We start from the raw sequence: 12,337 nt of genomic DNA on the forward strand, positions 1-12,337 counted from the left end.
GCTGAGGAATGGCACCAAAGATCATGTTTCCTTAAAATCCTTACAACCCAAGTCAAAAGGTGAAGTCAAAGCACAAATAAAAAGAATGAATGCTGTAAGGAGAACATGGTCACAGATGAGCCCTGGCATGCTCACAAGATAGGGGACACACAGGAAGGTGGAGTTGAAGAGCCCTGGCTTCAAAGTATAGAAGGCTAACAGACTGTCTTCTGGAGGCTTGGTTCTTCCTTAGAACTCTCTAAACTGAGGCACTGTAACCTAGGCAGAAACCTCCATACTTCCAGTAACTGTAGTTAAGCCATCACTAGGCAATCCTCAAAAGTTTTTAGACTTGTTGCTTTATAATTGTTACTATGTGTAAGACGGTGCCTTCTTGGTCTCTGGTGCCAGAGGGCTTGTCCTGGAATGCCTGCTCTTGCACTTACTGGCTGTGGACTTTCACAGGCCACTTCACCCCCTGGACTCTGGCTTTCTCTTCTAGGATATGAAGATAAAATGGTACTTATGGCCAGGCAGTGGTGGTGCACACCTTTAATCCCAGCACTCGGGAGGCAGAGGCAGAGGCAGACGGATCTCAGTGAGTTCTAGACCAGTCTGGTCTACAACAAGAGCTAGTTTCATGACAGCCTCCAAAGCCACAGAGAAGCTGTCTCAAAAAAAAAAAAAAAAAGGTGCTTATGTTAAAAATCATTAATTTGTAAAGCACCTAAACAATCCCTAACTACCACTGTAAGTCACTGGGGACATCCACACTCAGAACAAAGCAGCGCTCTGCATACTCTTCCTGAATACCACTATGGTCTGATACTATGTGTATCCTAATAGAAATTGAAAATGTGGGCAAACATCCAGACACTCCCATATTCCAGACCTTCACAATAACATAGCTGTTCTAACACATGATCAACATGTTCAGGCATGGTGGTGCATACATTTAGTCCCAGCACTCAGGAGGCAGAGGCCAACCTGGTCTACACAGTGAGTTCAAGGGCTACATGCACAGCCAGGACTTCACACAGAAATCCTGCCTCAATAAGCAAAAAAGTGGAGAAAGGAATTTTAAGGAAGTTCTTGTCTACTATGATCAGGAAGATGGATTCTTAATTGATGTCACTGACAAAGCCAGTGTTCAGCCAGAAGGGTAGTGACATTGCAGTGAGCTTTAAAGTTTTAAAATTCCAAGGGAAAAACATGGATGAAGGTGGTTTCTTCATCCCTTGATTTGAGCTAAATAAACCGTGTTTACCTAAGCCGAGGGCAGTTCTGACCTAGAGCGTTCAGGATGGCATCTGTGATATTGGAGCACCCAGAGGCACAGAGGGACTGCAACTTATGACACCCTCTGCATATGGTGATGAGACCTTCATCTGTGATTTGCTAAAACAGAAAAGTGAGAAAAATCAATATACATTATTTACAAAACAAAACCAAAACCTCTGCGGAAGTAGCAACACCGAAGGAGGAGTCTAGGCAGCCTGAACATTCACCAGAAATTCCAAACATAATACTCTCCTCCCAGCTACTATGACTCTGCAGAAGGGGAGGAATTAGACTCTTTTTAACCTAATGGTGCTGGGAACAGCTTGGGGCATGTCATGGTGAGGGCTCAATTAAAAAGCTATAAAACCTAGAAAACAGTTAAGAACATCAGTCTTTTTTCTGTTTTTGAGACAGGGTTTCTCTGTGAAGCCCTGGCTGTCCTCAAAATCACTCTGTAGACCAGGCTGGCCTCAAACTCACAGAGATCCTCTGCCTCTAAAGTGCTGAAATTAGTGGTGTGGTCCACCTCGCACAGCTAGAATAGCAGTCTTTTACGAGTGTGAACATATTTACAAGTATAGTTGAAAATTATTAATGAAAAAGTAATGTAGATTTGCTTACAATCTCACCACACAGCATGGATTTATTTGTATTTTCAGAACAAATATTATAATTAATGTAACTAAATAGATGTGTTTAATTCAGATATAAACTGCTTTTAAATTACTTTGAAGTAACAGTTTGAAATTTCAAAAATATTGTAATTAAATAAAATGTCAGAGTTGGGAGTATGGGTAAACACTGATAACCCTAACATTGGAAAGATGGAGGCAGCAGAATAAATTCAAGGCCCTCCTGGGCAACATAATCAAACTATGTTGAAACAAACAAAAAAATATAAAAAAGGGAAGAAGATATAAAAGTCTGTGTAAGTCTTGCTATGTAACTCAGGGCTTTGAATTCATGGTGATTCTTATGCTTTAGGCTTTCAAATGCTGGAATCACAGATGCAAGTCATTCTGCCTGTTTTGTCTTTGAAACAGGGCTTCACTATGCAGCCTAGTCTGGTCTAGAACTTGCTACATAACCCATGCTGGCCTTCAACTCATGATCCTCTTGCCCCCATCAGCTCAGTGCTGGGGTTTCACTCCAGGGATTATAGGTGTGTGTTACTACGCCTGTAATCTACTGTTTCTGCTGCAATTTTTGGAATTACTAGTATGGAAGCATTATGGGAAGGGATGCTTACTAAGCAAGTTTGCAAGTTCAGAGTCACCAGCTCAGGGCAGTGTGCACCTATGTACTTGAGAGCTTCATCTTCTAGCTGAAAAGATTAAAAAATAAGACATTACTGACATTGTTTCAAAGGAGAAAAAGACTCTACACTTTCATCAATACATTCTCAATATAGCTAAACAAATTGCAAAGGAACACTGAACCACACACACAAAAAATAAGCCATAAAAAACAAAAAACATGATAACATGATCAAGTCTTATTTCTAGTAGTAAAAGTTACCAGGATTTTTAGAAGTCAGTTCTTGCCATACCAAATCCAGAAAAAGGTTAAAGGTAGGTTTTTTTCTCTCTCTCTCTCTCTTTTGTGAAAGGGTCTAACAGTAGTCCTGGCTATTTGGGACTCCCAATGTAGACTAGGTTGGCGTTGATCTGTATTCCTGTATCTTTCTCAAAAGTGCTGGATTACAAGCTTGAGTCATCATGTCTGGATATGTAGTTTATTTCTAATGAATTAAATATTCATGAGAAGTTTGGGGAAGGATTACAAAGGCAAAACAATTTCATACTTCTACAACCCATATAGAATTGTTTTTAAAAGATTTATTATGTATAGAGTGTTCTGCCAGTATGTCAGCCTGCAAGCCAGAAGAGGGCACCAGATCTCATTACAGATGGTTGTGAGCCACCATTTGGATGCTGCTAATGGAACTCAGGACCTCTAGAAGAGCAGCCAGTGTTCTTAACCTCTGAGCCATTTCTCCAGCCCGAATTGTTGTCTTTTTAAAGAAGCTTTTGGGAGAAGGAGCTGAGAACAGAATTTCCAGTGTTTATCTGCTATTGAGAAGCAGTGGCAAACTTACAGTGCTGGGGACAGATGGAAGGAAATGATCACAGTGATGCATTCCAATCAATATTTTTCAGGATTCCACAAATAACCAGAAGCTCAAGCTGTGGTTTTAAGGCAATCATATATCCAAAGTTTTGTTTCAAACAAAGGAACTCGTCCCATTATGGCAAAACCTTGAGGGCATTTTTGTTTGTTTTTGTTTTCCAGACAGGGTTTCTCTGTTGCTTTGGAGGCTGTCCTAGAACTCACTCTGTAGACCAGGCTGGCCCCAAACTCAGAGATCTGCCTGCCTCTGTCTCCCAGAGTGCTGGGATTAAAGGTGTGTGCCACCTCTGCCCAGCATCAGTGAGGGCATTTTTAATGGAATCCATGGTATAGCATTAGCAATCCCTGATAAAATGTCAGGCACATCTAACTCCACTACTCTGCAATCATTTCTTTCTAATGCTACCTGATCAGTTTATTTTTTTTAACGCAAGAAACTGAGTTTTATCTATTATTATTACTGTTTTTTTGTCTTATTGTACAGCCTAGGCTGGCTTTGAACTCATAAGCATTCCCCTGTCTTAGCCTCCCAAATACTAGGATTACAGGGATGTGCCACCATTTTTTAATGAAAGAAGTGTTATATTTGAGACATTACAGCAGGAGGTAAAATGAGCCCTTTAAAATGCAGTTATTGTATACTTGGCATATCTGTGAACAGCTCCTGCTGGTTATATGGTATAAGTTGCCAAGGTTGCCTTTTTTACATCTTCAGCTCAGAGTAGTAAGGAATAAAGAAACTTTATAGTAAAGATAAAGGGTTCTACATGAGTGTCTCTCCACCCTGTCCCTTTCCCCTGTTTACACTCTGGTGAGATGTTAATTCTTCTCATTCTTCAATTCTGGGAGAAACACTAACACATGTCTTCACAGTAAGTAGCATCCACAATTCCCACTTTCCTCAGGGCAAACATCTTGGGACACCTCTAAAGAGCTCATGGTCCCTCACTGTCACAAGCACTCCATGGGGCATTACCTGTGTGCAGCCTTTTAAGAATAAGGCCTTGAGACCCCCACAGCCTCTCACTAGTGCTTGAATGCCATCCTTGGTTACTTGGTCACACCAGGAAATGTTCAACTGCTCCAACAGTGGACACCCCTCACTTAGGATAAAACAGAATGAGACAAGCATATCACTACCTCCAATCCCAAAGCCACCAGGCTCATCGTTGTGGTGTTCACGTGGCACTGTATCACTAGGCAGGGTATTTTAAATCCAGTTTACAACAAGCACAAAGTAATACTGTTTTTCAGATACAGATTGTAAATGGAAATTAAATGACTAGTTTAAATTTACAGAGTAATGACAGTTCAGACTCAAGCTCAGATTTTCCACCAAGAAATCTTACTGGTATCAAAATTCTAGTCAACTTTTATTTAAAAAAAAAAAATCACAGAAGCTCTAAATATTTCCTCATCTTTTTTTCTGGCCTAAGTAAGGCTAGAACATGTTCAACCTTTACAATATATGAGCCTCTCCTCTGATTCTCCCTGTTCTCATCCGTTTAGTCCTAGGTGGATCACTCAAGGTTTTCAAGCCATCTATCCCGGCAGATGCTGCTTGCATGTTTTAAGTGTCCTGCTTATAGCAAAGTCCTCAAATAAAGCAGAGGATCTATGTTTAAGCTCATCTTCAATATAAATAATCCGACTCCAGCCAATTCTCTTTAAGAAGTTTGTCCTGACTTCCAATGCAGCATTAGCCACATTCCATGCCGGGTTTGCCCATAGACACACCGATCACCAGCTAGTGCAGCAATAAAATATGCCCACATGTCTTTTTCACCCATAGGCTCTGTGAAACTGATGGGCACAACATCTTAGACACATTTCATGACTGCTTCAGTAGTACCCAGAATCTTACAACCTTTTAGATTTTTTAAAATATGTAAATGCTTGTCCTACTTAATGCATAAAATAAATAAGATCATTTGTGTGGAAGTATCTTTTGTATTTATATAAATATATTTATACCTTATATGGCATGTAGTTTTAGATACATTGTATATTCACAAGAAAGGTCTGAAAGGACCCAGCTATACGTCAATTACTCTCTAATTCTTTCTCTTTCTGAGACAGGGTCTTGCTATGTAGTCCAGGCTGGGCTTGAACATGTAGTTCAAGCCTCAGCCTCATAATATACAGAGTTTGGCTAACAGCTTGCCTTTGTTTTGTTTTTTTGTTTTTCTACACGGGGTTTTTCTGTGTAGCCTTGGCTGTCCTGGAACTTGCTCTGTAGACCAGGTTGGCCTGGAACTCACAGATCTGCCTGTCTTTGCCTCCCAAGTGCTAGGATTAAAGGCATTGGTTTAATGTGTACAAGCAGAACCAACACACAGTACCCTAATTACTTAGGAAAGTCTAGTTAAAATAAAATGCATTTTATTTGGGAACTGAAGGCAGGAGTTTCAAAAGTTTAAGGCTATCTACTGCTATACACCAAGTTAAAGGTTATACCAGTTCAGGGTATAACCTTAAAATTTTTTTTTTTCTAAGCACTTTGTAATCCCAGCTACCCAAGAGACTGAGGCAGAAGGATCATAAATTTAAAGCCTTTCTGGACTATAGAGTGAATGTAAGGCCATCCTGGTCTACATAGTGAAACACTATCTAAAAATTAAAAAACAAAACCAAACAAAGAAACCCCAGAGACCTCTGGATGCAGAGTCAGGTTCACCTCTGAGTTCAAGGCCAGTTTGGTCTACATGAGTTTCAGGGATATACAGTGAGACCCTGTCTTAAAACAAACAGAAAACCACAATAGACAAATAAAAATGAAAAAGAAGGAAAAGGAGACTGGGCATTAAGCTTGGAGACAGCACTTGCTTTGCACATGTAAAAACCTAGGTTCAACTGTCAAGAAAATAAAAAAACCTTCCATAAGTACTGCCTGTCTTCCGGAGTCTGTCTGTGTGTCTCACTGTGGCGTCCACAGTGGCCTTGAACTAACGATGCTCTTGCCCTAGTCTTCTCAGTGCTGGGTTACTGGTGTGAACAACTCCCAACTTTATAGTAATTTTCAAGCACTTTATGTGTTAGGTGGAATCACATGAAGGTCTTCAACCCCAAACTATTGAACACAGTCACAACTTTCTACAGTGAAGGCTGATAGTATGTCATGTAACCCTAGTAACAATGTTACATACAAAGCTGTCAGGACAACCTGGCCCCAGACTCCATTTGAACTACAAAGCTGCAACAACACATGCCATTTTCTTTTCTTTTTAAAAAAATCCTACATGAACATCTACTCATTAGTGGACAACCCATACTGCTCTGTTCAAAATCCCTGGACACCTCATATTAATGTACCCTGTGATTTTAGAGAGCAGGGACAAGAGAAAAAAAGCTGTCGTGGAAACGTCAGTACACACCCATAAACAATGCTGTCTTCAACTATTTTTTTTAATGATTTTATTTATTTAATATGTATACAACATTCTGCTGCCATGTATATCTGCACACCAGAAGAGGGCACCAGATCTCATAACGGATGGTTGTGAGCATCCCCATGTGGTTGCTGGGAATTGAACTGAGGACCTCTGGAAGAGCAGTTGGTGCTCTTCACTTCTGAGCCATCTCTCCAGCCCAACTCCAACTATCTGCCTGCCTCTGCCTCCCGAGTGCTGGGATTAAAGGCATGTGCCACCATTGCCCGGCCAACTCCAACTATTACCAGTTATGTAATAGTATGTATTCCAAAGTATGTATTAATAGGCAGAGTACTGTAAGAAATTTACCTCAGAGCTTTGAGAGACATGTTTGTTATTGATGTACAGGAAGCCAAGTCGAGGTGCCTGAGTTTGGAGCAGAACTTGCTAAGGCTAGTACAGGTACTGCAAATAGAGAAAAAGAAAATAATGAATACACACTTAAAATAAAAACACATCTAGGCACCGAGACGGATCAGTGGGTAAAAGCGTCTACCATGCTGTCTGAGTTCAATCCTCAGGCCCCATGGTGGAATACCCTCTCAACAGCTGTCCTCTGACTGCACACTTGTGCTCCAGACACATAAATATCCCAGACAATACACATGCAAGTCCAACAACTTAAATGTTTGCTGTATCACACACCTTCTCAGTCAATATGCACGTGTACATGAAACCTGTAACATTTTCATGGCACCCCAAGAAGCCATAAACCCTAGGATCTTATGACAGGAAAAGGCAAAGGAAACAATGCTGGGTATGATTTGCACAAGATGATGGTGCTAGGTTTACATTTGGAAATACTGTGAGCTGGCAATGGCATACTAAGCACGTGAGTATCAAGAGGGTAACATTTGTTCTATAAAACTCCAAAACACAGCCAGGCGTTGGTGGCGCTTGCCTTTAATCCCAGTACTCGGGAGGCAGAGGCAGGTGGATCTCTGTGAGTTTGAGGCCAGCCTGGTCTCCAGAGTGAGTGCCAGGATAGGCTCCAAAGCTACACAGAGAAACCCTGTCTCGAAAAAAACCAAAAACACAAACAAACAAACAAACAAACAAACAAACAAAACAATAAAACCCAAAACACCAGGAAGCTAGCACCAAAGCTCTATTTCTGCTTTCACTCAATTTTCTACTCAAAAACTTTCTGCAGCAATAAAAGAATGGGGCTTTTCCAAGGTACAGGGGTATACAAGGTATTACTGCACCATCCAATATTTTATGCTTTGTGTGTATGTGGTGCTGGGGGTCAATCCCTCCACTACTGGAACATACCCTGTATGCTACATGAATATATATGATTTTAAGATTTTACTTATTATTAAATGTGCATATATGATGCATGATGTGTCAAAGGATACCCTGCAGCCCTTATAGAGAGGTCAGAGGACAACTTTTAAGAGTTATTTTTCTGCTTCTACCATGGTTTCTGGGGATCAAACTCCAGTCATCAGGCTTGCACAGCCATGATGAGCCCATGAATTTTTAAGAATACATAAGATTGTGACTGGAGAAACTAATCAATCAGCAGTTAAAAATATTGGTTGCTCTTCTAGAGGCCCTGGGTTCAGTGTGGTTCACAAACATCTCTAAGTCCAGTTCCAGAGGAACAAATTCTTTCTTCTAGCCTCCACAGAAAACAGGTCTAATGTGGTACACAGCTATATAGACAAGCAAAACATCCATAAAAATATATACAAGCGGCCAGGCAATGGTGGCACACACCTCTTAATCCCAGCACTGGGGAGGCAGAGGCAGGCAGATCTCTGTGAGTTCGAGACCAGCCTGGTCTACAAGAGCTAGTTCCAGGACAGCCTCCAAAGCTACAGACAAACCCTGTCTCAAAAAAAAAAAAAATACATACATACATACATACATACATACACACATAAAGCTCTACAAAGAATTATCTAGTTCAAGACAGAAGTAGTGCCGACAGTGAGGACTCTGTAGTGGAAAGTTGGTGTTGTGAAAGTCATGTGTCCCTTGATGTGGATGAGAGACTGTAAAAAAAAATGTATGTATGTATGTATGTATGTATGTATGTATGTGCACATAAGCTCATGATTCTGTCTTCATAATAAAACTGGCTTAGAACTGGATCAAACGCTTGTATCTTTTAGTAACTGGAATTCTTAGATCTCCAGGTGGTTCAACACTGAGGCCCTAGAACAAGTTTCTGTGTTTTTGGCTTTTTTGTGGAAACACAGGCTCAGTCTGCCACTGTAGCTGCTTCTGATAATTAACCCCACACCATATACATTAACAGTATCAGAGATGAGATCAAAGTAAGCCTCCTATTCCATTTCTATTTCCAATCACTTTTTGTCTTTAAGATCCTTCTTCTAGCTTAGTGGTACACTGCAAGGCCCTAGGTTCATCCCTCGCATCACAAGCCAAACAAAAACTCATTCATAAAAATCAAGAAAACTTAATTCGATGTGTTCGCTAGCCTACAGTCTCAGCTGAAGTAGGACAGACTACAGACCATGGTGTATCCTCTAAAACCCAATACTTACGCATCTGTGGTCTTTGTACATCCATTTAGATTCAGTACTTCAATATTCCTACAATTTTGTGCAAAGGTCCTTTATGGGGAAATAAAAGTTAAAGGTTATTAACAAGCTGGGCACAATTCTAGATAAAAGAAAGGCATTACCACCGGTAATACTGGTTGTTGGCACCAATGAGCCTTTATATGTAAAATAAAGTTTCTAGGATAGAGATCTTAAGACCTTGTAATTTCCTGAGTGACAGGTCATAGGAGTAGCATTTACTATCATATTTGATCCTTATGTCTCTGTGACACAATCTCCATAAAACCACTAAACAATGGGTGTGCTGGGGGATGGCAGGCCCCAACTCTGCAAGGACCGATGCTCCTGTGCTCCAGTCCCTTCTAAACCTTGCCTGTGTAGCACTTCCTCCGGCTATTCACTTATGCACTTTATAATGGACTATTAATACCTAAAGGGTATTATGGACTCATTCTAGCAAGTGAAGAAAGTCAGAAGGAGACGTGGCAACGCCTGATTTGTGCACAGTAATGTGGGACTTGCAACTGGCATCTCAAGTAGAGGCTGATACTTCCTGGAGTGTGAGTTAACGTGGACAGTTAGTGTCAGCACTGAGTGGAAATATCCACTCAGTATCTGCAATATCGAAGAATTGGCTGTTGAGTAGAGGAAAAACAAAACAAATTTCCATAATCTCTGTGTGAGGTGTGAGTAAGAGTTCAACAGGACACAAAAGTAGCTGGTGGGTTGGAAGAAATTAACTTCCCACAACAGCTTTAAAGCTGTAAATGTTCTTTCCTCACTGCACAGCTCTGGCTGATCTTGAACTTGCAATTCTTCTGCCTCAACTTCTCAGTTTCTGGGATTAAATGTTGAACTTTGTGTCAACAAAAGCTAAATGACTTTATCTTTGAGTTAAAAAAAAGTCTATAAAAATCAACTCACTCAAGGTCCCCAAAGAGCTATTTTAATGTGGCGCTCTCTTCTATGTAGCCTAGGCTGACTCAAACGCAAGAGCCTCCTCCTCAAACATGCTAACACTGGGATTAAGGGTTAAGCCTGGGACCCCACTTCCTATTAGATATTTTTTGTTATAACCAAAGTATATGCTTGTATTTTTAACAGCTCAGGAAAACTTAAAAGCTACTTGAGCCTTTTCTGAGTGAGATGGTGCTATCTTTACTTCAATCTAAGACATTAAAAGCTGTTTTTAAACAGTTCTGTTTTCTTACCTTAATGCATTGTCTCCTACTCCGAGACACCCACGAAGACTCAACTTTCGTAAAAAGCCTCCACATCGTTTCGAGATATTTTCCACTACCCGGCCCTATAAAGAGACAGTTAAGCAGAAAGATGGCCTGTTACTTCTCTTGACAAGAACACATATTCTTATTCTCTCTCTCTCTCTCTCTCTCTCTCTCTCTCTCTCTCTCTCTCTCTCTCTCTCTCTCTCTCTCTCTCTCAGAGAGAAAAGGCTTCTAAGTAAGGAAATTCTATGAAAATTTCAACTTATTCAGAGAACGTATTTCTGATTAACCCATCTACTCAAAACACAACCATAGCCTGAATCTTTCTTTAGTCACCCTGCAGGACAGCCCGCATTTGAGAACCTTGCTGAGCTCTGTATGCACATATATGCCTCACCTGGATTAAAACACAGATACATAGATAGGGAAGGATATAACCTTCCACAATTTCTTTTATGTTCTTTAAAAGTTCTACAGAACTCTGCATACAGCAGGAACTCAAGGATCAACTACTACCTTGCTGAATGATTCTGTGGGTCATAGTTTTTGAACATATATAAGACAATTGTACAGTAAATGCAGCACAGTGTTAGGGGGTTGGTTTTGCTTTGTTTTGTTTTTTCGAGACAGGGTTTCTCTGTAGCTTTGGAGCCTATCCTGGCACTCACGCTCTAGAGCAGGCTGGTCTCAGAGATCCACCTGCCTCTGCCTCCTTCTGGAATTAAAGGTGTGGGCCATCAATGCCCTGCCAACTCCAACTAGGGCCTAGGGGGTTGTTTTTTGTTGATAATTTTACGTGAGCCTGTGTACCGCATGTATGCAGTACCTGTGGAGGTCAGAAGAGGGAGCCTGGTTCCCTGAATCTGGATTTAAAGAGGCTCTATTGTTGATCTTGAGACATATCTCTGTATGATTACTAGGTAGCTAAGGAAGAACTTGAACTTTGTGTGGTGGGTGCATATGTGTGCAGGAGCACTTGCCTATGCAGGTCTGGATACTTCTCTAATGGCTTCATTTTATTTTTTGAAATAGGGCTTCTCCCTGAACCTGGAGCTTTCACTATGGTAGAGTGGCTAGCCAGCAAGCACCTGTCTTTGTTTCCCCTCCCCTCAGTCTGGAGTTACAGGTATACTGATGTGGGGGATGTTCTTTATAGAAGAACATTGGCCAATGGCGGGGCAGAATATAGCTAGGTGGGAAATCCAAGAACATAGAGGGAGAAAGAAGGCAGAGTCAGGAGAAGCAGCAAGAAAAGGAGGAGAGGAGGAGCCAGACACCCAGCCAGCCATGGAGTAAGTCTGAAAGTGAGATATACAGAAACGAAGGAAAAAGCCCAGAGATAGAAGGTAGTTAGTATATTTGTAGATAAAAAAGCAGGCTCCCTGTGTTGGTGGCACACACACTCGGGAGAGACAAAAGCTGGTGATCTTTGTGAGTTTGAGGCCAGCCTGGTTTGCAGAGTGAGTTCCAGGGTAGCCAGGGATACACAGAGAAACCCTGTCTCAAAAAAAAAAAAAAAAAGAAAAGAAAAGAAAAGAAAAGAAAAGAAAAGAAAAGCAGGCAAGAAACAAGCCAAGCTAAGGCTGGGCATTCATAAAAAAAGACTAAGATTCTGAGTGTGTGATTTATTTGGGTTCTGGGTGGTGGGCCCTCCAAAACAGTAAGACCAGAGTAACGAGTACAACCAACAGTGTATCTCCACTCCTGACTTGTATACAGATGCTGGGGATCTAAACTCAAGTCCTTACTACTC

The 12,337-nt window shown here is 41.0% G+C and overlaps 1 protein-coding gene across 4 annotated transcripts in view; it reads right to left on the bottom strand.

The window, feature by feature from the left end:
* The window catches only part of LOC100767550 (F-box/LRR-repeat protein 20), a 63,773-nt gene that overhangs the window by 13,834 nt on the left and 37,602 nt on the right, over window positions 1–12,337 (bottom strand). For all 4 annotated transcript variants that reach the window (XM_027424061.2, XM_027424059.2, XM_027424062.2 and 1 more), the window contains 6 exons: window positions 10,570–10,664; window positions 9,341–9,409; window positions 7,131–7,226; window positions 4,367–4,493; window positions 2,510–2,584; window positions 1,247–1,377 (listed from right to left, as the gene is read on the bottom strand). In XM_027424061.2, the coding sequence (XP_027279862.1) occupies window positions 1,247–1,377; window positions 2,510–2,584; window positions 4,367–4,493; window positions 7,131–7,226; window positions 9,341–9,409; window positions 10,570–10,664 (593 nt within the window). The remainder of the gene's footprint in view (window positions 1–1,246; window positions 1,378–2,509; window positions 2,585–4,366; window positions 4,494–7,130; window positions 7,227–9,340; window positions 9,410–10,569; window positions 10,665–12,337) is intronic.

Source organism: Cricetulus griseus, chromosome 7, assembly GCF_003668045.3.
Source record: "Cricetulus griseus strain 17A/GY chromosome 7, alternate assembly CriGri-PICRH-1.0, whole genome shotgun sequence".
Classification (NCBI taxonomy): Eukaryota; Metazoa; Chordata; class Mammalia; order Rodentia; family Cricetidae; genus Cricetulus; species Cricetulus griseus.